At 43.3% G+C, this 25,725-nt stretch overlaps 1 protein-coding gene across 2 annotated transcripts in view; it reads right to left on the reverse strand.

Moving 5' to 3' along the window:
- Nucleotides 1-162: 162 nt before the first annotated feature.
- MTMR2 (myotubularin related protein 2) overlaps nucleotides 163-25,725 on the reverse strand; it is a 60,844-nt gene continuing 35,281 nt past the window's right edge. For both annotated transcript variants that reach the window (XM_021536549.3, XM_021536550.4), the window contains 13 exons: nucleotides 24,556-24,631; nucleotides 21,217-21,311; nucleotides 20,935-21,045; nucleotides 18,808-18,909; nucleotides 18,035-18,118; nucleotides 11,138-11,287; nucleotides 10,177-10,365; nucleotides 8,483-8,668; nucleotides 7,432-7,638; nucleotides 5,758-5,850; nucleotides 4,686-4,799; nucleotides 3,103-3,279; nucleotides 163-2,119 (listed from right to left, as the gene is read on the reverse strand). In XM_021536549.3, coding sequence (XP_021392224.2) covers nucleotides 1,958-2,119; nucleotides 3,103-3,279; nucleotides 4,686-4,799; nucleotides 5,758-5,850; nucleotides 7,432-7,638; nucleotides 8,483-8,668; nucleotides 10,177-10,365; nucleotides 11,138-11,287; nucleotides 18,035-18,118; nucleotides 18,808-18,909; nucleotides 20,935-21,045; nucleotides 21,217-21,311; nucleotides 24,556-24,631 — 1,746 coding nt within the window. In that variant the 3' untranslated portion in view covers nucleotides 163-1,957. The remainder of the gene's footprint in view (nucleotides 2,120-3,102; nucleotides 3,280-4,685; nucleotides 4,800-5,757; nucleotides 5,851-7,431; nucleotides 7,639-8,482; nucleotides 8,669-10,176; nucleotides 10,366-11,137; nucleotides 11,288-18,034; nucleotides 18,119-18,807; nucleotides 18,910-20,934; nucleotides 21,046-21,216; nucleotides 21,312-24,555; nucleotides 24,632-25,725) is intronic.

Consider the following 25,725-nt stretch of genomic DNA (forward strand, 5'->3'; position numbering starts at 1 on the left):
ATTCTAGACGAGTTTCAACATTAGCAACTTGAAATACCCTCTACAGAAGAATGAGAGAGGTTTGGATTTCACACACTGAACTTGCAGTGCTATTTATTTAATCTCTGCATGTCCTGCAAGTCCTTTGTAAAACCACATAGTTGAAAATAAGAGCGCAGGAACTTTATCAATTTATCAGTTTTTATTAGCATTAAGGAAACCAAACAGCCTTCATCAAGAAACAAAATATACACACATAGTCAATTTGCTAATACAGAACAATGCTTTAAACCGTCTTATATAGTGATTGTAGGTAAGAGCAGACCTGCCCTTTAACCTCAAAGCAAATCCAAGTCCTTAGAAAGTATTTTGTGTGGATTCTTTGCACTACATAATGTGACAGGCTACCCCATAACAACTGTGGTGATGCTGTGCAGCCTGTTGCCCATCCTGTCAGAAGGTGGCTGTGGATTTCTCTGTAAGCATGGTGTGGTGATGGCAGCAGCAGAGCAGGCAGAAGTGGAGACTGCAGGAGGAAATGGCTGCTAACTGCCTTGGAAAGAATGTGGTTTTTGAAAGGCCATTTCTTAGGTGGAAATAGGTCTGCTCTTACACTCCCTTCAAAAATCCTTCTCTAGTGGAATAGCAGCTAACAGGTGACCACAGTCTAGATCTGATCCTAAAAGAGCAACACAGGAACCCACACCAAGCAGTACCCCCTTCTCCTCAGCAGAGTGGAGAAGCAGCCTTGCACACACTTAACTGCCTTTGCTCTAAGAGCCCTCCCCTGCAACCCTGTGCTTACCTGTTCGGAAGAGCAAGGAAGCAGACATGGTTTCACCAAGTATGTGTTGTATCTCCTACAGTAAATTTTTGTATTACAATTCAATTTCAGCTTGAATTTAGTTGACTGACACCAGTTCTTGAAGCAGACTATGAGGAAAAAGGTAGGGTTTAGAAAATGGCTAAGCTGTTCAGCCTGCCGGAGAAACCTAAAGCAGCAGTTGCAATGCAGGCAGGCATCTTTGGTTGATGCACAGTTGCTTCCATGAGTTAGCAGAAAGCTGAAATACCGTAAGTACACCACTATAACCCTGCACAAAAGCATTAAAATTGCTAATTATGCTTACCCAAGCAAAATGTAATGGCTGATCCCAGCAGTTCACATGTGCCCCTTGGTATTCCACTACCTTTTCCCCTGATGACTATGAGGCACTGGAGGCCAGAGGAGCTGTGGAAAGCCCAGGGGAGCCACACTGTGCTTCCCCCTCTGCAATAAAGGTGCTTAAGTTGCATCCTGGCACACCCACTGTAAACCATAAGTGAGATTCCAAAGTTGCAGAGATGGAAGGAAACGTTGTCCTACAAAATCAAGTCCTGTATTGTTGCACCTCTACCACAGTGTTTTTTTGGGAGAAGCTGCCCTTTCTTTCAATAAGGCATCATTTACATGGCTTCCTATGCTCTAGGTTGAGGTGAAGGGAATGACGTGTTTCAGACACTGCTGTTGCTTGTTTCCAGGTGTGCTGGCAAACGCCTGCATTGACTCTGCTGTGCAGGAGGGTGTGGGATGGCACAGCTGCATCTGAAGCTCCAATACAAAGTCAGGTTTGGCCTTTCAAACTTCTGAGAAGATGTTTCTCCTCCATGGCACTTCATGATCATTCACAGACTCTTTCAAACCATGTGATTTCCAGCACATCAGTGAACAAAGAGCAAGCTCCAGGCCTCTTACAGGTGGCAAGTGCAATTGGCTTGTATTCTAAGCTAGCCACTGTGAAGGGTAATTGCATAGGGGGTCTTGTCTGTGTTGATTTTTGCTTTAAGCTTTCTCTAGTGCTACAGTACTAATAAATTACCCTGGAAAGAAATAAATAAATAAGTTGGCATCTCCCAGGCACCATGCTGGAAATCCAGGAGGTTTCATAAAAGCTGCCCCTCATGGTCCTGGGAAGGTAATCAGCAAAAAAAGTCTGTATTATACAACTGTCTGTACAGGAGCGACGCACTGTGCGGGAGAGCCGGCTCGCTCCGAGGACGAGGTGGAACGGTTGGTGATTTCTCTCTGCAGTTCCTCCACTCTCTTCTGCAGCTCAGCCCGCTTGGCCAGAAGCTCCTTGTAGCGATTGTGAACAGGTTCCTGCAAGGAAATGTGCAGCTGAGCACTCGGAGGTCAGCGTGGAAGAGGGAGCCTGAAGCACAACTGCTGCTGACCTTACAGACAGCTACGAGGGAGGGAGGTACATGAGTGTCACCAGTCTCCAGCCCACAGGTACCTGAGTGGTTGCTCTGGCTCCTGGCTGCTTATTTGGATCAAACATGCACAGTGCAATGGTGGCTAAACAAAACAGTCTGTACTTATTTTGAAAGATGATGGCTGCCAAACTGATCTCTGACATTTCTGGGGGACACTTGCCATGGCATCTCAGCCTGGACATAATTTCAGGGGCTTGGGAGGAAAAAACTCAGGCAGATTCTTCTAAATATTTTCACATAGTTCTGGCTGTTGAACAGTCAGCACTGCAAAGTGTTTTCTGGGTTCCTGTCTCTAATGCTGCAGATCTGCAAAACTGCTACCTGCAGATGGGCACTGAGGCAATTGCGAATTTTTGTCCCTTTCTACTAAAAAGTGATGTCAGCCTTCAGGGTCATGCTCAGAGTGCTAGTCTGAGATGCCTGCCCTGGGCAAGCCAGCTTCCCTGCTGGCTGGGGTCAGACCCCTGTGCCTCAGGCAGCCAGAGCAAGCAGCAGGTTCCCATCACCAGTAATTTAAATACAGCCCCAAAATTCCTATATAGAGCCCCACATTCAGAGAAGTCTTGGGGGTTTTAGGATCTTTTGTAAAGAGAATTCAGATAATTTTTCCCACATTCGAAGTGAGAAATTTCCCAGTTCACTGGGAATCTTCAGCTCCTCTAGATTTCACAATGTGGTGATGTCCAGCTGGGCACCTGCATTAGGCAGCTCAAGGTCGTGCTTGCTCTTGCTGGCATTTGAATTTAGGGTTTGTTTTCAGATTTAAGCAGTGGCAGCGTAAGTCTGTACATTACCTAGAGGTCTTGACCTCCAAAGTAACAGGATTGGTACTAGCAGAGAGGGAAGCAGGAGCAGGAAGAGGCGTACCTGGGGCTTCATCCTGGGGTTCCAGCGGATGTAGTAGCCGACCCATAGCTCGAGGTGGCGCATGCTGGCCACGGGATACAGGACGTGGTTGGAGTAGCTCACGTACAAGGGGTTAGTAAAGTCTTCCAGTTGGCTGTTGATGTAAGACCAAAGTGATACAGTCTTTTTTGGAAGGCTCTGTAAGGGAAGGGGGTGGAGGAGGCTTTATTTGCCATACGAATTCCAGCTATCTACAAACTAGCAGCATAGCCATATGCCTGTCATTAATATGGAGCTGGTTGTGTTTTGTAGCTTAAAAAAAATCCCCAAAACTGTTCTTTTGATGTGGTTATTGTACTCAAAGCACATGGATGCAGGCAGGCCCACGCACCATGGCACAGAACAACCCCTTTGACCCACCCAGCTGTCAACACAGATCAGGAATCACCACTGCTACAGTGAGGGGACACTGGCATGTGAACTCCCAATGCTTTAGTTAAACTTCACTTCTCTGAAGTGCTCCTGGAGGACTTGCTGGAGTATTTAATTGCAAAGGAAGAAAAGAAAACATTTGACTTAGGCCCTGATCTAGTGGAATAATTACGCCTGTGAATACTCCCACTCAAACCAGTGCTGAAGTGCTTTCTAGATTAAGTACTTCACTAGGCTGAGGCCTTTAAAAAAAAAATCCAAGCCCATGTGTAAACAGCATACAGATTTTCTTTCCTGGAAATGACAATTATTCAATCACTGTGGACTCCAGAGAAACAGGGACACTGATTCCACTATAGTAAAATGCTATCACTTTTATTTTCCACCTAGTTTTTATGATTATTTTTAATTAATGTTCTATCACATGTAATCACATCAGGTCCACACACCACTGCCTCGTGTACCTCTGTGCTGTTAGGCTGCAGCCTTTGGTGACAGAATGCTTCATCTTTAGGTAGGTGAGACAGAGTGAGTGCCACTGTTTTCCTTCTAATTCCAGACTGGGTCTGGATGTACACATCCTCTATGCTCCTCCCTGGGCAAACAAACCCTGGCCAGACTGCAGGGCAGAGCTGGCTTGTGGCAGGACAGAGAGGCACGTCCTTAATAATAGTAGGAGAATTGTCCTCTCCCAGGAAGATGCAAGCACAGCAGGAACGCACATAAAGACCAGTTATTTGCTGTAACCTGTGTGTGCAGAATGACAGCACACACGAGGTAGTTAAAAGCACCCTAAAGGGATCATTGCAAAGAAAAGGCTCAACAAAAAAGTACCAGTTCCCACAGAGAAGCTTACAGTAAACTGAAGTTCAAAGTAAAACTGCATTTCCACTGCCTGGGAGACACCAGGAGCTATTCAACCTGTGACTAACTGGAAGTAGACAGAGTGTCCAGAAAGGAGATGGTGTTGCTCTGAAACATGAAGCCTCCAACAGGCAGTAGTTTATGCAAACAGGAAAATCCCCCAAGTCCCAGCTGTGGAGAAGGGGGCCTGGCATCTCTCAGACTCACATCTACAACTATCTCTGAGTGAAGAACCAGCTTCTGTAGCAATATCTGGCCAGCTAAAGCAATCGGGAACAGGCTTTTACCTTGGAGAGAAGCTTTCTTACCTCCTTCACCCTCTGCTGCTCACTGCTGCACAGAAAGGTCCCAAACAAACAGCTGTACAGGTGATCCAGGATGGTGATCAGGAAGTACTCATTGAACTCAAATGCTGTAGGAAACTTTAGGTAGAAACAGAAAATTAGGCTGGGATTTTAAAACAGGAAAATAAACTTTATCCCATGCTGTGGTCTTGGTAAGGAGTTGGTCTCTTGATTTCTAGAACAGAATCTATCCCTGTTCCCTGCCTGGCTGGATATTCAGGGTCATATTTGCTCCTTCCAGGAGCAAGAGTTTCCCTCTTGGAAAGCTGCTTTGCATGTTCAGAGTGGAATTTTGAGTAAAAGCCAGAGGTCTAAGGGGTTAGAGCACTGTATTTATGTACACTCAGTGCTGCTTCAAATTGAAGCTTGCTCTGCTATGCCTGTCCCTCATGACAAGCCACGCAGCCAGACTGTGAACAGAAGGCACACGTGAAATAAATACATTCAAAAAGTGGAAATTTCCCAGGGCCAAATGGAAATAACCTGGATGCCTAACACAGCACTTCCCAGAGGGAACAGCAGGGAGGCACCTTGTGACAAGAGGTCAGCAGGAGGGAAAGGTTTATGGACACAGGCTGTGTTTGTTGCTGAGTTCTGTGCAGAAACAATCTGACCCGAGACAAGAACAACTGAAGCTCCACAAAGAGTCAGTAAGAATAAATGCAGTGAACTGCAAAGACATGCAGGGGTGATGGAGAGGAGAGCAGGAGGCCTTCCTCCTTCACAACCACCCTCCTCTTTCCCAGGCTGACCCAGTTGTGACGTCCTGACCTCATCATATGCATCAGCTTGAGCAGAGGTAACAGAGATCTGTTGTATCCACCATGCTAGGGGGACTTATATAGTAGCCAGTGCTTTCAGGCTCTTTGCTAAACAGACTCCCAAAAAGCCTGCTGCCAGAATCAAAGCAAGAGCACAAGCCCAGGAAGGAGAGCCTGCACAGATCAGCTTGGAAATCATTCCTGTGTGCAGCCACCACACAGTCTCAGTGCACTGGGCATGTCTCTGTGGACACGGGTGCCACCCAGCAGTTTACCTGTCTCGTCATCTGCCAGACACAGTCGATGAACTGCAGGAAGACGGGAGAGCGATCCGCATCCGCGTGGTTCTTGTCCCCATGGCCGACTCTCTGCACCAGCAGGACAAAGAACACCAATCACACAGGGCTTCGTGGGGAAACTGCTTCATGGGATCTGCTCTCAGTCACCTAAACCTTTCTCAACGGCTTTAAAAAACTTCAAATGAGTCCTAATATTGTTTTGTCCATATCAGTGGGTAAAAGGAGTGAAGGATAGCTACTCTCTTTGTCTTTGAAGTGAAAATTCTTTATGGGGATATTTTCATGCTAAGTTAAAACAAGAGTTGTTTGAGTAGAGGCTCCAGATGCTATGCTGGCACTGATTTCAGTTAATAGCTAAAGTTCAGAAGGAAGAAAAATGAGAATGCTTTTTGCTTCAGTTGCAGCTGTTGTCCTGGCTACCTCAGTAGTAGAGGGTGCTAGATGCAAACACTACCTACAGGCACGGCATGCAGCGATAACCGTCACGCAACACCTCGCGGCTTCCAAGAGCTGTACAAACACAGCCCAGCCCATCTCCTGCCACCTCCAGAGAGGCAGCAATGACAGTATTCCCAGAAGCAGCCTCCAACCCTGACTGTGCTGTGTGGCCAACACGTGTGAGCCACAACTCCTCAGAACTAGCAGAGTACATTATTGGTTATGTATCAGCTGGGAGCCCCAGGTACTGTACAAAGGTAGAACAAGAACATGTAAGTAACAGAGATCCCCAATACCGTTCTCCCCTCACCAAAGGAAATCACTGTCAGTATCTTCCTTGCCTAGACAGTGGAGAAGCTAAAACACTCTTTGCTCAAATACCAGACAACAAGTTTTGCTGCAGCAGAACCTCAGTTGCTTTAGTGCCTTAGTTTCCCCACCTTCCTCAGAGCATTTGACAGTGCAACCCACCCCTGCAAGTACTGCACACAGATCTTATTCTAGCCCTTGCAAAATTAATAACCACTAGAAAACAGCTATGAGCAAAACACAATAGGAACAAAGACTGAAAGGATACTACTGAAAGGCTCTCTCAATTCCCATCCGTGCAAACCATAACAAACTGCTGTGTCACAAGCCCACAAAGCTGCCTCTCTGCCAACTGCTAGGGCACCAGCACAAACTACTCTTGGTTCAGGCTCAAACTGCTGCTCTTTCACCTAAATAATTAGAAGCCTCTCCAAAAATAAAGTGCGTCTGAAGAAAATGTGAGGTCAAGGCTATAAACGAATTCCCAAACCTATTCAATGCCAAAGCATTTCTGAGATGATGGTGCCCAAGCAGTCTGAGAAAATGGACTGAATCAGAAAGAAAGACAAAAAATACCCCAGTGGTGTCTGCCAGCTCTCAGCAGAAATGCCAGCACTGAACCCAAAGCACACCGCTAGTTTAAACCTAAGCATGGGAACATGACATTATCAGTCAGATACCTGAAACATTTAAATACTACCTGTTCCCTGTATCTAACCAATACAGTCTCAAGGAGGTTAAGAGGTGAATGAAATTATAGGTAGAAAACAATAATATCAATCATTCACCTCTCTCCTGTGAGTTCAGCTGGAAACTTCTCACAGGAAATCTTAAACTCCTCTGAAATCCTCCAAGAGGGATAACAACCTTCTGCTCAGTGCCTTCCATGGGCCAGTGACTCACCAGCTGGAACCTGTGGCCGAAGCTCAGCCACTCCTTCTCCACGAGCACCTCGAAGCCCCTGATGGTGCGGTAGTAGCCATCCAGCATGAGCAGGGCCAGAGAGGTGAGCTGGGCCGTGCGGTCCCAGCCGTCACTGCAGTGCACAACCACAGACGTCTTCCCCGATTCCACCTTGTCAGCAATCCGAAGGGCTCCAGCAAGAATGAGCTAGGACAAGGGAAGAAACAAATTACAAAATCTCTTTGGAACAGAAACTATAAATGAAAAATGGCCAGTGACAGCACAGGACAAACCAAGGGCTCTGCTTGCCTCAAGGAGAATGGTAAATCATTTCCAACTCCTTTATAACTAGGACGGCAAACTGGTGAACACATTTTCTGTTCCAGCAAGATGATGACACATCTGAACTGTAGTGTAGGCACAACTCTAGAAGAGCCTTTGCATAAAACTCAGTCCTTAGACAAGTCAAGATTTAAATGCAGGAGTGTTTTGTGTGTGATAGAAATGGCCATCACCTTGCAGCTGCCCAAGGAGCACATCTGCCCCTCTCTGCATTAGCAGAGCAATAATGTAAGCTGGACATTTTTAGAACAGAAAGCACATTATTTGAAAACCAGCATCTGGAGAAGTCAAAACATTTTGCCTCCATATTCTGACTCTGCTTGGATTTCTGAAAGGCTGAGAGGGCCCAAACTCCCAGCATTTCCGTGTCTGGGCCAGGTAATAACGCCAGGATGTCAAGGAGCTGAGCCAAGGACTTTGAAACTCTGTGACTCCTGAGTTCTAAGCAGAGCTTTCACAATTACATCATTCTTCACATCCAAAACACCATCTTTCAGTATTTCAGCCCCCTCTCTTGTCCCTCTTCTCATCTCCTTAAGATTTCCCACTCCAAGAAACTACAGGTTTAATTGCTTATAAATGGAAAACAAATTCTAAGTCTTTAAATTTACAAGGAGCTGAAAATCCTGGAGTTAGCTCTGGATTTCTTTCCCTGACTGGTAAGGACTTTGGTTGCTCAGTCACATGCAATGGATGCAGACATACATACCTTGATATGCTCTAGCCAGTGAGTTGACTCTAAATTAGACAGCCAATGAGTCTCCTCGATATTGGGATACACAATTTCTTTCAGTTTTCTCAGTGACTCTCTCATAACATGAATATTGTGAATATCCAGGAACACTAATTCTGCATTCTGATAGGCATCCTCGCTTTCATAGCCCCCTCCTTTAGCCTGAAGAACAAAATTCACATACAAATCATTAAGCAAAACCATATTTTGTACTTTATCCCAGACATTTGTCCTGAGCAAATAGCAGCTGAAAAAATACCACAGTGGCTGGGCTATCTAAAGCAGGCAAAAAACATTGGCTTTATCTCACAGCTAGAAGAAAACATGTACAGGCACACACTTTGTGTCTCCCTTCTGCAATACCCAATGAATGCTGTAATTTTTACCAAAGAATATCACATTACAAGCCTTCTTTTCCTCTGTAATTATAATTTATCTCCATTCAAGCCATTAACTCATTACATTTGCTAATCTATCATTTAAAAATTTACCATACTATTACAGAGGAGGATAACCCACACACTAATTGCCTTTCCTAAGTAGTGAGAAAGGCAGATTGAAAAAAAAAAAAAAAAAAAAGAAAAATAAAATAGTCTTTACTGTAACAAAGCAGCTCCACCATTAAAACAAAGCTTAAAGTGATGGCATGGAACACAATTTTTGGAAGGGTAGAATGATGGACCCTGTGAACTACTGAACTGTCAGCCTCACCTCTGTGCCTGGCAGGATCATGGAACAGATCCTTCTAGAAGATGTGCTAGGGCACGTGGAGGACAGGGAGGTGATTCAGGATAGCCAGCAGGGCTTCACCAAGGACAAATCCTGCCTGACCAGCCCAGTGACCTCTATGATGGAGAGACTACAGCAACATGTATCCTCTGGCTGTGACTATCCAACTTCTCATCCATCACACTGTCTGCCCATCATCTCCAATCTAGAGAGAAGGATGTTGTGGGGAGCTGTGTCAAAGGCTCTGGGGTCCCAGCATAGGAAAGACAGGGTCCTGTTGGATCAAATCCACAAAGATGACAGAGGTCTGGAGCACCTCTTCTGTGAGGAAAGGCTGAAAAGGGAAGGTCCTGGAGAGACTTTATAGCAGCCTTCCAGTAGTTAAAGGAGAATTATAAGAAAGATGGGGACAGATGTTTTAGTTGGGCCTCTTGTGATAGACAATGGGTAGTGGTTTGAAAAAAAGAGAGGGTAGATTCAGACTAGACATAAAGAAGAAACTTTTCACAATGAGGGTGGTAAAACACTGGAGCAGGTTTTCCAGAACAGTGGTAGATGCCTCATTCTTGGAAACATTCAAAGTCAGACTGGACAGGGCTCTGAGCCCTGTTAGAGGAAGCAGTCTTTCAACCACGTGAATTGAAAAATGGTGATACACAAGGTCTAGGATGCTAGAGTCTGGCCTCAGTACTACTTAATTTTTTTTTCTTCCAATGTCATTTCCCATTGTAAATTAATATAATGGATCATCAGCAGTCATACTGATATCTTACAGATACCAGTGTAGGAATAAGTCTGCCTAGAGAATCAGATCATTGCATTCAGACTTCTTCTGCAGTGAAAACCCTTTTGTGATCCTTAAGAATAATATGAAATGGTGGTGGGAAATGTGCTCTAAATTATTACATTCCCAGTTTTAGACAGAGGAAAAAGCACCCAACCTTATTGGCTACAGCATTCACACTAGGCCTTGCATCAAATATGAAGATTTTATGGGACTGGGCATTAGAATCCATGATGGCTTGAAGGTACTTTTCATCTTCCTTGCTCCGCTTGCCGCTCACTCCCACCATGGGCTGGCTACAGCGAGTGATCGTTGCTTGACTTTCTGGGTGAATCCATGACAGGACCTTTGGAAACAAATGGAAAATAAATAAAGGAAAAAATGTCTTAAACCAGTGAAGTGAATTACCTGTGATGGCTTGCTCTGGGATTCTCTGTCAGGGGGTTCCAGAAGGCTGGAGTCTATTAAATCACAACTGAATGAAAGAAAGAACTCTTCTGGCTTTATTCATTCTGGTGGCAGTCCCAAAGTTTGAACAAACAAAAGGTGATCAAATTGTTTGAGTCTGTTTTAAATATGATGCAGACTATTTTTCTGGCTGTTGTGGGACTCAGTATGTGGGCTATGTCTTACTTTATGTTACACCATGTAAAAGTTAAGCACTTTAGGAACAGACTGAATTTTCTATAGACTTGAGGAGTAAACCAGTTACCTCTGAAATCATAACAATGTGCTTTGTCTTAATTTCATTAAATAAACACTCTCATCAAGACTTATCACTACGTATTTCTCTGTCTTGAAAGTCAGAGTAGGCCAGACAATTGTAAACAGCCAAACAGGGCTGTCTTGTGTTTCCCGTGAACTGAACTGAGATTTGGTCTGAGTTGTGCTAAATTATCTTATCTTATAGTTTTGGTTTAGTCTACATGTCTTTCACAACAGTAGTTTCAGCAGATAGTGTTGTTTTCTATGTCCTCAAACATGTTGTTGTCACTTTTATTAGCCGCTGACCACTTATTTGCTCCCTGGAATCTACTCAGCTTGATCTTGGTATTACTTATTGCCCAAAGATATGTGTAACAAAACCACATCAAAGTGGCTTCTTCTGTCCCACTCACTGGAATGCGTCCTCTGGATCTGAAGGATGCCACTCTCTTTAACTCCTCATCGGGAATGTTTACAGGCACAGCCAGAATGGCAGGGTATGTATCACACAACTCATAGCGCTCGTTAATCTTGGTCAGCCTCCAGCTTTCATTGGGAATTCCCTAAAGAGGAAACTGCAGGTTAGCAAAGCACAGACAAATACCCAGACCTGAAATTCAAGACAACTTTTGTTAATGAAGGTCATTTAAGGCTGGCACCTGGAAACGCACTGTCTTGGTAACTTGCATTTCATGTCTCTCCCCAGAGAGGTGGATGTTTTGCTCAAGTCACTGAAGAACAGGGAAACTGGGCTTCAGGCAGGGTCACCTATGGCAAAGGAACTGTGGAGGCTACAGATGTAGCAACACAGGTGGTCCCCCTAGACCCAACTTTAAGATACCTCCTGGTCTCATTGTTGGCTTACAGGAGAGCCAGGAGCAGAACAGAATGGGTGATCAACTCAGTCCCTTCATGGCACTTAGTTCAAATGTGTTAGGTGAAAACTGGGGATACAAAATGGAGTTACCAGACAGGACGGAGGGAAGGGAGAACAGGCAGTAAAACACCCAAAAAAATCAGCCTGATTTGGGCTTAGTTCAGTGTTTGTGGCACAACTGTGCAAACCTCTAAAAACACCAAAAACTTAACAATTGTATGTCTCTGTTTGCATGACTGTATGTGATGTGCAGCTCCCATGCTCCCATCACACTAAGCTCTCTGGTTGAACTGAAGACTTGGGCTGGGAGAGCAGGGAATCCCCACACACACATCACAGAGCTCAGCATGCCCTGATGGGGAAGCCACTCAACAGCTTCTGAGACAACTATCTCCAAGTAACACCTGAAGCACAATGGGGACGACCATGACAACCTGCAGACGTGGTTTGGCTGAAGCTGGGAGAGAACAGATCAACAGGGAGTGGCTGGTGCAGCTGCCTGCCAGGAGAGATTTAAACAGACCCTGACTGCAGCAGGGGTGAGTGCTGACACAAAGCATCTCTTTGGGGAAGACACATCTGCTGCAGTAAACGTGACCAAGCTGTGAAGCACTGAGTGTGTTTTAGGGGAACGTCAACTCTTTGCACAATACACGCCTCTGTTCTAATAAACACTACTTCATTTTAAAGCAGGGTGGTGGGACACTGATTACCACTGTCACAGCTCCCACAGGAAATAAATGGCACATCCGACACGGGGCAGATGAGCTGTGACAATTACAGCTGACCCACACAGACTGCGGCCGCTCTCCCAGCCCAGCGGTGAGTCACACTGGCAAAAGAGGTCATGGTTAGAAATCTGAGGGGAGGCCAGACCTTCTGTCTAGCATCAGTCACACTCTGCTTTGTGAACCACTGCTGTCCTTTGGCCCGCCCTGGGAAGGAAATATTACTACAAGGCTCACCCCAAAAGCCTGAAGGAAAGCTATTTTTGGCACTGTCTGAAGCTGAAGAATTGGCAGAGCCAGACATCAAGCGGTGTGTATACACAGTTCAAGCTTACTGATGGGTTAAACATGCTCAGAGGTCTACCTGCTGTACACAGCAAGGATGGAATCTGCTGGGCCCACCAGCTCTGCTGCCAGCCAGGGAATAGCTAGACTCTTGCCAGTGACCAGTATGTTTACTACCTGGAAGTAGACTAATGGCTAATTAGTTCTCAGTCCTGTTCCTAATAATCACATGCAATGGATCCATAAGCAATTCCTGAAAATTTCACCTCCCCCAAATCTGAATGAAAATTACATTGTCAGCACAGTCTTGGCCAAAAAAATGGGACCTACATGGAAGAAAGACAATCAGCTACATGGCAGAAAGGCTCCTTTTCATTTTATCCAGCAACTCTGCCAATGCTCACGGAGAAGACCAAGGAGCAGGCACTGGAAAGCACCCTCTTCACGGTGCTGGGCAGTGTGGCTTCTGAACACACTGCTTGGGCTAGAATGGAGCTCAAAAGCTCTCCAAAGCTCAAAATCTTTTAGCTGCCACACTGATAAATTTGAAGGAAATCTTTCCTCTGCAATAGCCCAGACCAGAAAAATCCATTATGAGCCCCCAAAGAAAGAAACCATGCTGCGTGTCAGCATTCAAATTTCTTTTGACTCATGGGGAATGTCTGCTTTTCCCTGACCCAGGAGCCCTGAATCACAGAACCACCCAGAGCACTTTAGATTCGGATCGTGACTTTCTCTAAGGACTGGAAGCAAACAGAAATAAGCCAAGTGGGCTAGAAGAGAAGCTGAATTTGCTTCTTCCCTGGATGTTTGCCATAATGCCGTGTAGCTTCTGCATTTATTCGTGCTCCTTCAGATTTGCCCTTTCTCCAGCTGGAATCAATAGAAAAAGCTAAACGTGATATAAAGCACACTGGTATTTCCTCATCTAAGATGCATTTCACTGCTTCCCGGTAAGTTGTAAGCACCCAAAAGCCTACTATGAAACAAAACTGTTACAGATGTAACTCAATAGGCCTCTGCAGGGTAAGGAGCGGCTCTGGGCGCTGCCTGACTGTGCACCTGCAGGAGGATCTCAGGCAGGCTTCCCTAAAAGCAGGTTGTGATCATCCTGAAGCTGCCAGGGCACATGGCATGTCCACATTAGTGACCACAGACTTCTGCACAGCTCTATCTTCTTTGGGTAAATTAATGCTGCTAGCAGCCTCTGATTCTAGGGGAATTCATACCTCTGGTGGATGCCAGAGAGCAAACTAAGGAAGGCAGCAAAGCCACACATATAGTCATAAATTAAATATACCCGTGACCATTCTCACTGAGCCCAGCTGAGCCAACACACCTCATAAACTTATTTTATCCAAACAGGATATTCTGTCCAAAATGCCACTAGTGATCCTTAACTTGCAGTACCTTTGTACATGGCTAAAAACGCTCCAACACACTCACTCAAAGGTTGGATGTTAACAGCCTGGTCTGTAGCTATGCCTGAAACTTGCCCCTGTTCTTGGGAACACTCCTTACAACTCTATCATCTAACCACAGAGACACAGCCTTTGTGTCCTCTCCACACACAAACTAGACTTGGTTTCCCTCTAGATAAGACATTCATGCCTTACTGACTTGGGTTTGGTTATCACTTATTTACACTTGATGTTGCAGAAGATGGAGTTTCTTTGTTTTCAGGGAAAAACTGTTGAAGCCACTCCAGCACAGCACCGACACCACCACCTTGCAAAGCACATGGTTAAGGTTAAGCACACAAGGATCCTTCACTAACAGGAAAAAGATAATTTCCTTGCTGTAGTTACACATAGTCACACCTCTATGGGTTCATGGAGAGCCACTCTGAGCTTACATATCTAAGTGCACCTTGATCTGCAGCAGGCAACACAGGATACAGCTGCAGAGCCAAGCTGCTCCCTCTGCCATTTACTGAGCCCAGGCTGTGTCCACTCAGCACCAGAGAGCTGTGATGTGTTCTGCAGTAGAGACATACATAGCATAAGCAGCTCCTCAGTTAAACCATGGGACATTTAACAGTTCAATCCTCATTTTGCTCCCCTAAGTTTTACCCAAAAATCCTCTGGAGGATGATGTTATCAAGCTCTACCTTTCCCACTCTGCTTGTATATTAATGCTGGGCACTTCTGAGTTATTAGTTTCTACATGCTTTCTCAAAAAGCAGCAACCACAGCCCTACACTGTGGCTCCCCAATAGATAAGACCAGAGCAAAGGATATTAGACAAGAATTACTTTTGTAGGGAAACATCACACAACTTCACAACCTCTTGTAATATTTTCCAAATGCTCCCCACCTTATTAAGGAAAATAAAGCTTTAAGTTACTCCAAAGACATCTTAAGGACTTTTGGTTTCAAGTGAGTCTTATTCACTTTGCAATTCTGTTTTATATTCTGCCAGCCCATGTGTAATAAAAATCAGGGAGCAATTTCAGTTTTAAATTTCATTTGCCACATGTGATTCCATTTACCAACTAAATCTCAAACCTCTCTGAGTTCCTTTTGTTCTCTACAGGTTGTTTATTACTCCCCATAGTTTTACACAATCACAGATTTTTAATAAGTTACATACCTCCATCCTTCCCAAGAATGCTAATGGGGAAGTTAGGGGTTTACTATCTTTCCCAATTACTACAATTGCTATTATCTCAACATATTTCTATTAATCATAATAAAAATTGTAATAAATAAATAATAGAACACTCAAACTTGCCATGTCTACCAGTGTGGACATAGAAATTACCATGGACCCTGGCCTAGAAGTCTTTTCTGGATGCCTGGTAGCTGGAGTTTACTTTTGCTCCACTCCCCTATCCCTGTGTTCCTTCTCCCAAAGGGAAAAGACTGACCTAGCCTAAGATATAGCAAATTAATGCCTGGCCATCCTGCTGGGCTGCTGATGCCCTAGGCCAGCTCTTCTCTAACAGTTTCTAAACCAATTCCAGGAGGTCCTGCTGACAGTGCATATGTCCTGCTTTTCTATTTCTGATCACAATTCATAGAGTCCGAGACAGGTAATCCCATTATCTGATTTGATGATGCTAGTTTTGTTTCACTGTTAACAAATCCCTGCTGCCATTTCAAGACATAATCCTGATTTACTGTATAAACAGTTATTGCTTTAGCAGAACCTGGTTGGATTAAGAAAAAAGGCTGCGACACACAGATAAATTGAACATCCATAGTTACACATGCTGGAATTAAATAAACAGACTGAAATACCTAAAAGTTTTGGAGGGGACATAAAACATCATGCTGCAGGACCTAAATCAATCTAACAACAGGGATGAAGTTCTCCTTCTGGCCAGATCACAACATAAACATCAACTGCAGTACAGTTTGCCTCTTCTTCAGCAGCTGGTGTTGGTCACTTTTGGAGATAAGGAACTGGAATAGATGAATTGTATAATCTGGAATGGTAGTGACCGTGGCCCATCATGGGTAAAGCTCAGAAAGGCTGTGGCTGCAAAAAATCCTGGTTTGGATTCACTTTTGCAGTTACCAGTGTAAGAAAATAACCATTAACAATTATAACCATAACATTAATTTGGTTTCTTGACATAGAAGCAATCAGGCAAGTTTGTCCTTCCCACTCACAAAGAAGCAGGCTACAGCACAAGTTCACAGTGCAGCAATGCCTCAGCTGTGTCATGTCTTACACCCATTTTCTTTACAGAAAGGCCATGAAGAGCAGCAAGTCACAGGCATGCAAACACATGTATCCTTTCACCATGTCACTAAATTCCTGACAAACTTAAGGTGCACCAAATCACAGTATAAAAACCAGTATTGAGAGAAAAGCTTCTATCATAAAAACTGGCATGCCAGGATTTAGAAAGTGGAATAATCTACACTGAAATTAGCTAAAAATTATATAAATTATCTAAATCTACACTGAAATTATCTATTTCTTCTTTCCAGGTGTTGTAAAAATGTTTTTTGTACTTCATTTGTTTTGACTGATGCTTGGCTGAGTGAATGCTGTGCTTTCCAGTGGAGATTATTTTGATTGCACAGGTATTCTTTTAGTTGTGTTACTCCAAAATTTTCAGCCCTACAAAGAAGCATCTTGCTCAAATAGCTTGGGCTGCAAATCCTTCTCTACAGGCAGATCTTCTCATAAAATAACTACCAAGAAGGAGGTAAAGTTTAAACAAAGCAATAATCACTGCATTATCTGATCTTGTGCTCAAGCTGACCTTAGACACAAAGTGATTACAATCAACCGGAGTTTGTCTCGAGTGGGATTTTAGATTGTGGCATTGCATTGCAAATCATACACTTCTTTGCAATGAAGGCAGCATACAGTAAGATACAGTAAGCTACATCTCACTTCCCATTAGCAGTCTAGAAGCCAGCAATCTATCTTAGGCAGCTATTTTAGGAGAGAACAAATCACCCCCAACAGTGAAGCGCTCTCTCCCATCTGTTAATGACAGGCCTAGATAACCAATTTAGAAGGCATGCCCAGCTTTTAGCGGGCTAGAGCTAGAAAAATGAATCCTTAGGGTTTGGATTCCAGGAATCAGATGAACAACCAGGCTGGGACAGAGGTCTGGTTTTGCTTGATTTGATGAGGAAGACCCAAATAAATCTTAAAATTGCATGGCTCAAAATTTCTTAATTTTACAACAGAAAATTGGTTTTATTCTGATAGACTGGGAGGAAAGAGAAGCTTATTGTGTCTAGGGCAAACATGTCACCAGATCATGCTCCTTTTTCTACTTGAGAATGTTATGACAGGAGTGATTTCATTATAAAAATCAAAATTCTCCCATCTTTTATTCCAGAGAAGACTACTCAAGTTTTGACCACAGTATTCGTAATCGACAGCCTGTCACTACATAATCATTAACACCTTTGATCAGTCTACTCTGGACACACCACAACTGTGTGTTCTAAACTATGGTAAATCACAGTACTCTCTAGGTTGATCCCTATGCTGAGAAACCACACCTAAGAGGGTGAAGGCATTCTACACTTAGTTTTTTTCCCCCAAACTGCTGTTTAAGACAGGAAAAACTGGAAAGAATTAAAACCAATACAAGCAAGCACTGAGGTGTGAAACTCAACAATGGGATGCCTGTACCTGGAACACACACCCTCCATTCCCCACTGCCAGCAGTACCTGACCACCAAGCCAGAGCATCATTTTTTTCCAGCAGAGCCTAAAGTCAGCTCTCTGCCACCTGAGCTGATCTTCATCAGTGGATGCTTCTATTTCTAGAGCTGTACTGCTCTCAACAAGCACTGCAGTGTGGAAAACAACATCCTAAACAAGCCTGCACAGCATTTTTCAGCAGAATCATTCTCTGGTCCATGTAACCTCTAATTTTCTCACTGCACAGCCCCTTGTTTCTGAAGAGTAGAGGATGAGAAAGGATGTGGCACAATACTCACCTGTCTTCTGTACTCCCAAATTGGGTCATACACTTTCCATCCATTTTCTGGGAAAACCTCTTTGTACTCAAAGGCAAAAAGTGGCTGAAAGAAAGAAAATTTACCTTTAAGAGCCCACTCAGAGCCCATTTGTATGATGTTTGATATCTCAAATAGTAATTCATGATTGACCCTTCTTTTTCCCCACCATCACTTTTCTTTCAGGGTTTTATAAAAAAGATTAACACTCTTACTGTAGCAGGTAATTAGTACAACAATATACCTTCCAATATATCCCTGATCTTGCTTGGCTCTTACCTAGTACTGAGTGGACAAAAGAATTATGTTATTAAAGAGAGAAGATAAAACTACTTAGGCAAGAATGATCTTACAGATTAACAACCAGAGCCTTTCAACCAGCATTTGAAACAATTACAGTGTCATAACATTAGAAAACACAGGGGCTGCATTCCATATTTGGAGCAATGCAGTCACCATTAGCTGTGAAACTCCGATGGATGTCACTGTGATTTGAGTACTTTCCCTCTGTTACAAGGCTTTATCAGTAAGTCATTCCCCATGCATGAAAGATGGCACTGTAATAGATTTTCCCTGTTTCCTATATGACCCAAATTCCTACAGAATTAAGTTTAAAAACAAATTTGAAAACCAGCACTTCTCATCCCTCAAGAAAATGCACCCCATGTGAATGCTGTATCATGTAGATGGGACAGAACAAAACAGTTTACTGCTATTCTGTGTCTTTTGGCAAAAGCTGAAGAGAAAACACTTACCAGATTATTTGAAACTGGAAAAGCATATTTCATTAGGTTCTCAAATATGGATCGCCTAGTTCTCCCTTCAGGCTTATGAGCAAACCGCAAGTTTCGAATATCCTAGGGGAAAAAAAGAGGGAAATCAAGCTGCAAATGTCTGAACCACTTCAAAATCCAAGGAAAATCCAAAAGCCAGAATTCCAAACAGGGTCACATGACAATGCTCCTTCTAGCACTGATTTAATACTATACTTTGAACAAAGTGGTGTTGCAACACTGGGCTCGGCTGAGGGGATGTCTACAGCCTCCACCAACAGCAGAGCAGCCAAGGGAGGGCACAGCTGTGCCTGACCACAGCATCTTGCCTTCACATGAAGCTCTCCACCTGCTGAAATCTTTGGGTGAGCCCTGCTCAGGAAAATGCTATGTTTGACCAGCAGGACTTTGTGAGACAGACATCCTTGGCTCTCACTGAGCTCTCACACCAAGCAGTGCCATAAGTCCACTGGAGGGGATGGCCTAACAAAGTACCTCCACAGAGCTACTGCATGTAGGGGGCCCAAGAACAGCCAGCTGGGTGCAAAGTATTCAATGCCATCTCCCCTTAAAGCTCCCATCTCTCAGAGAGCACTCAAGAGGATGTCTTGAAATCAAGAACTCCTCACTTTGCACAGAAACAGTTTAGACAAAAAGTGGCCATTCAGTACCTCCTTTCCATAGTTATCTACAAAACCAAATTTGGAAAGTAAATAAAACATCTCTAAGTTTTTTTCAGCCAAGCCTGCAACTAAAATGCTTGCAGTAAAGAGTCAAAAACTCATCAACAGGAAATGAGCTATCAAGTTCAAGTACATGAAGATGGTAGAGCAAGTCAGAGAATGAGATAAACAGCTGAAGACTTTGTTTCCTCACAGGGATGGACTACAGGACTGGTCTCAGACAGAGAACTTTTCAGAATGCATAAGATGTATCTGTACCACTCTGTTATTTAACTAAACTGCTGTGCATATCCAGTGAAGCAGGCTGACATATTTAAATATGCTATAAGGGCCAAAACACCCATCCCATAGTTTGTGCCTGAGTTTGCCGTACAGGGAAATGATACAGTTCACTCCAAACCTGACCAAGTGTGCTTATAAACAAAATGGCTGAGGACTAGGAATCCAAAGCAAAACAGGGAACAAATTAGCTGGCCAGCACAAGCACCTCAGTCTATGCTAGCTGGGGTGGATTACGACTCTCACAGGACAAGGGAGCAGCTGGATTATTTAGTACAGCTTGCAGTAACTGGTCTTGACTCAGCACACCCACAGCTTGACAGTCTGCTTAGCTTCCTGGTGCCTCAAAAATCACTGCAGTGACCAGAGCACTTTGGGATTCCTTTTCATTCCTCTATCTGCTTTTATCCAGCATCCCTTTAGTATTGAGGGGCTCTGACAAGCTCTAATAGCCCAAGACCTACAAGGTTCTGAACCCAGCTCTTCCTGTGTGGTCACTGAGGGAAGCAGAAGGGTCATGCCATCCACAGATATGGATTTAGGAGGGGAGATGGTGGCTTTATTTACTTTGTGCATCTATAGTAAACAGACATGAGGAGGCAAATTGTTCATTTTTGTTGCAGTTTGTATTTCCAGTTATTACAAGGGCTCTTGAGAGGCATATGTGAACTATGTACTGCCTTGAAAGAAATTAAAGAACAGTCCTGATGAGGACTGAAGGCTACTCACCAGTCCCTCATGGCAAAGCACAGCAGCAGGTGGACATGAGCTAATGATTTAGGGGGAAAATGTGCCCCTTTCTTGCTCTTGAAATGCAAATGAGTGAAAGGTCTATTGAATTCCACAGTAACTGGAGTCTACCTAGAATAAGTCTGGTGGGCAACCCTGAGAAATGAGGATGTAGGCCTATACTTCAAGGATGAAGAAAAGCCATTGCTCAGCACAAAGCCTAAAAAAAAGGTTTGGACCTCTTTTCAAACGAGTGGAGCTGGAGAATACTGAAAAGTACTTTTAAAATCATGATTTCTGACACCTCTGAAGTCATACTGACTGAAACACTTTGCAGAACTTCTTACAGTACCACAGAGACAACCTTTAAACATATATGTTCCCCTTCCCCTGTTGTAAAACACAGATAAAAGTTTACCTTGCACACAATCTCCAGCCCGTATGAATTTTCACCGCGACTGGAAGCACCTCCAATTTTCTCCACTCTGTTGATTACACCTAAAGATGCATCTAGGACAAAAGGAGGGTCCTGTAGACAGTTGAAATTTGTGAGTTTAAAAAGGGGAGGGGGAAAAATCCCCAGCTCCTGCTCCCTTATATTCCCAAACATATAGCCACATTTCACACAGAAATACTCTCAAACAACACCTAGGTCTAAAGATTCAAAAGGTAGCAAAAGCAGATTATTTCAAAATCTTACCCGTTCCATGCTTTTAAAATACAGTCTATAATTGGTAACAGTAAGGGTTCCTCTGATTGCTCCAGTGAAGGGGCAGATGTAAGTAACATCCTTAGCTTAAGAAAAAAAAAAAAAAAAAGAGAGAGAGAAAATAAGAAGTTGTCAATTTCACAGTTAATTTATGGGAGAAAAATTATGCCAGCAACAGTATTTGTGGGCTCTACCTTGCAGATCATGAAATCAAAATAAGCTTAATCTGTGGTTCTAGCCTAGAGCTAACTTGCAAGTTTCAGTTCTGTGGAGAAAGTAAGAGCTTGGGTAGAGATAGTTCATCACCCAGAATCCTACATTTGAACAAAACTGCTACCCCTGTCAACAGGCCAATGTTTGGTGCAAACTGTTTGCTCTTACTGCCAGTAGCTGAGAACATCATGCATGAAAAGAGGAGACCACTCATGCCTGGATGCACACATTTGAAGGTGACAAGAATCTGCATAAAAGCTAAGGGTTGTGCCCGAGATGGTTTGTGCCAGCAGGGGCAGGAGAAGGCAGTTCTCTTCCATGTGGTTTTTAGGATGCTTGGTCCTTCTGTATGCCTTTGCACATGGAGTCAGCCCTGGGATGAAGGCCCTCATGCTAAAAGCCAGCAGAGCTACAGTGATTTGCAGGAGCCATGACTCTGTGTAACAGCCAGCTGCCGGTGATCTTAGGTCTGAAGTCAGTGATCAGGTTACTCTGCACAGTTCAATTATTTTGGAGCCTGAGTGACGGTGACTCAAAACAGTCCCCTTCTTAAAAGGCCTCAAACGTTTCTCACTTGCTCCAGCAAAAGGCAAGAGGTGCTGCTGGCTTTCCACAGCAAACACCTCTAACTGCCCTTCTGTTTTATATCAATTAAAAATGCCAAGATTTAAGTTGTTGCCTCCCCACCTCTGCTGCCTATCACATCTTCTGCCACTGAAGTAGTTGTCTGGCTGTGTCGTGGCAATGGTTTACACTATCACCAACAAGTAATGACACCCCTCAAAAACATAGAGGAGACCCACTGAGCTGCCAGATGCATGAAAAAACTCCCTGGATCATCTTAATAATCAAGCCTCCAAGCCCTAGGGAACCCATTTTGCAAGGGCTGTGTCAGGAGGACAGCTCTCCTCTCACCCAGGAGACAGCACCATGAACATGAGGTGTGAGGCTACTGCGGTGTCAGAATGGGAACCTAAATTTCTTCCACCTTGATCCCATGAGATTTAGCCCGAAGGGGGAGAGAGAAGAAGTCTGCCTTATTCCAGGGCACTGGCAACTCATATAACTAAATCATTCTTAAGTCAGCTCTGCTTCTGCATAGTCTTCATCAACTCTCAATATCTGAATGCAAAGAAAGATCCTTAAAATATCAGAAGTGACTAATTTGGAGCAAAATAGGTAGCACACAATATCTGATAAAAAAAAATAAAATATACATATCTGTAAAAAAACATGCTAGTAATTCCATTATTTATTTATATAAATTTACATGCCTTTGTTTGAAGCATAATTAAACACAAAATGCTTATAGCTATTTCTAATTAAACCAAGTGTTTCATTAGTGTCCGATTATTAATCACTTCTTTTCAAAGACTGGTTTGACAGAGGTTTGAAAGCAGACTCAGGAAGCATAATAAGGATGAGGGCAGCCTGCCTAGTTTTTCCACTGGAGTTCCCATTATTCAAAATGTAATTTTGAAATGTTTAAAAAAACCCAGCAAAATCCACTAATAAGAAAAGCGTGCATTTACATCTGAAAAGGAACAGGATTTCTGGGTAAATAGGAAAGGTGCTAGAAAAATGTTTTCCAGGTAAGGAACCCCAGGCACGATCTCAAACATTGGCCTTGCCAGCTTGTAAGCCACACCACCTTTCACATTTGCATTTTATTAGCCTGGTTTCCTAAGGAAACAATTTTACTTAATTACACTGCGCATGTACAAATGTACCTACACACATGGCTTGTCTGACCTTAACCCTGCCACAGCTGTATGATTTCAGCAGTCTCTACTTGATAAACAGGGATCTCCAAGGCATTAAAGTGCTTCACTCTTTGTGAGAATGAATGCCAGGTATAATAGAGAGGTTGTAGTGGTGCTATCACCACAGGAAAGCCTAATGAGCTCAGCCTTTGGTACGTATAAGAGAATACATATGGGAGAAAGAAACTGGAAACCAGATTTACTAATTCCCCTGCTTGTGGAATTCCTGTCTTTTACAGGCCAATCTTACTCTAGATTATTGGGTTGGCTGAAAACATTTTTTCTTCCCTTTCCTGTAAAATACAAGGAGAATTACATTTTCCTTTCTTCACACTTTTAACAGGAAACAATTATTGCTGATGAGTAACAAAGATTTCCTTTTTGCTGCCTTTAGCTTCTTGCTGGAACAGGCAGCTGCTGTCTGAGCTACTCCAAAAGTAACCCAGTCTTAGAGATTTAAGGGCTCATCACACCATTTGCCAACAGATAAAACACTGGTAACTCTGACCTCTTAAACCATTCCCTAGGAACCCTTCAAAATACTGCCTCACTGTCAGAGCTAATAGCATCTGTGGAGTGAGTTAGATATCAGTCTGCAGTGAATGGCTGGAGTATGAGTTCAAAGTCCTCAGGGCTCTGAGGAAAGAGGCTGAGAAAAAATTAATTATGGAGGTGGGTTGTTTGGAGGCTTTCTTGCTTGTTTTTAATATTGCTGTTGATTAGTGCATTTTTTTTTTGTGAAGTATTTTTAGTTTTCATTTTTTTATTTTTTATGTTTAGGACTGAAGTTGCACTCTCCCTTACCATTTTAAGAGGGAGGAAACATGTTAAAAAAGTAAATGGAAAATTTTTTGCAGAAAATTAATCAAGAGGCTTACTCAAGCCTTCAGAATGGAGAGCATCAGCAAATCTGATGCATGTCAGAACGCCTGGATGAAAAAATAAAAACCTCATCACATTAAATTCCCTGCAAAAGCACTGTATCCTTTCCTAAAGCCCATGCTAGAGATTTGACACATAATTGTGCTGTGTCAGCCTAGGAAGTCACCCTGTGGCAAGGACAAACTGCAAGAGTTGATCCATATCCTTTCAGAGGGCAGCAAATGCAGAGCTGTACAACTCACATCCCATCACTCATGGTAAGAGAGTTGAATTGCTTTGTACTTGCTATGTGCTAAAAGAAGACACATGTGGTGTGCAATAGCTCAATTAATGAAAATTAATGAAACAACCTGATCATGCTTCCCAAAACATCTGCAATGTGCTGTTGTTGGTCAGTGACTGCCAAGATATTTTGCTGTATGGATATTCTACTGTTTGTCAGCAAACAATAAGGAATTTCCTCTTCACATACCCATGTCTTTAATGGTTTCCCCAGGCAGCAAAGGTGGCTCTTCCATTTCAGCCAGTTTATTAGCCTCCCTCAGGACCTAGGCAAAAGATACAAGTACAAACACAAATTTATTATGTTTTCATAAACCAAGAAGTTTACACTTACAGGTCAACCATATCAAGGACAACAAATACTCAAAGATCTTAGAATACTGCCTAGGGTCTCTTCAGAGGTCAACCCCAGGCTCTGTACTTCGGCAGCACACTTCCCACATGTCCTTTCATGCACCAGCCTTCTCTTGCCCAGGCCACCTTCACAAGTCAAATTCCCCTCACAGTTATGGACAGAGCCAAAGGAATCAGTTCCTTTCCCAGTTGAAGTGCTCAGCAATTACCATAATGACATCAACTATTCAGCAGAGCAATTTCTAGTTTACACTGAGGAAAACTGAAAAGGACACCTTGGTCACTCCACTGTGCCCAGTGAGAGTCCCACAACTGCAAAAGTCCTGACTTGACTCAGTTACAAAGGTACTATTTTGACAGGCATATAGAGGAGGTATAGTTTTGATTTTTTTTTTTTGGCTGACAAACGACCCCTTCTCCACTTTCATGGGTTCGTGTTATACCACAGAGCATGACTTCTCAGACCTATGATTGCATTTACACAAAGGTTTTCACAAGAACAGCTGCTATCATGGGCAGATGGACATTTTAGGAAAGCATGACTGTAATGAGGAAAGCATAACCTAAGGTCTAACTCTATAAGAAGTAGGAGAGAAATGCAAATATAAGTGATCAAGATTAAGGCTAAGACTGTGTGGCCAAATGTAGATGGATTTAATCATGTTGTCCATGCCTCAAACTGGACAAATGACCACAACATCAGCAGTACAGTTTGCTCAACTTCTTAACACAGAGAGCAGGTAAGTTAGACCAGACTCTGCTTCATGCTATAGCAACCACAAAACTTTGAGTTCAAGGTTGTCGTGTGTCCCACCTGGTGAAGACAGGCAGAGGGAGCTCATTGCTGCTTACAGCTGAATGTGCAGGTTCTCCCAAAATGTTTTTTTTTTAATCATAATACAAGGAAAGAGAAAAAGAATTGCTTCAATTTACTATCAGGAAATCCCTCCAAAGAAAATTCAAAGACATAGCCTAAAGTAGCATTCTAGAATCTGACACGTCTGTG

This window comes from Lonchura striata, chromosome 1 (assembly GCF_050655825.1).
Source record: "Lonchura striata isolate lonStrDom1 chromosome 1, ASM5065582v1, whole genome shotgun sequence".
Lineage (NCBI taxonomy): Eukaryota > Metazoa > Chordata > Aves > Passeriformes > Estrildidae > Lonchura > Lonchura striata.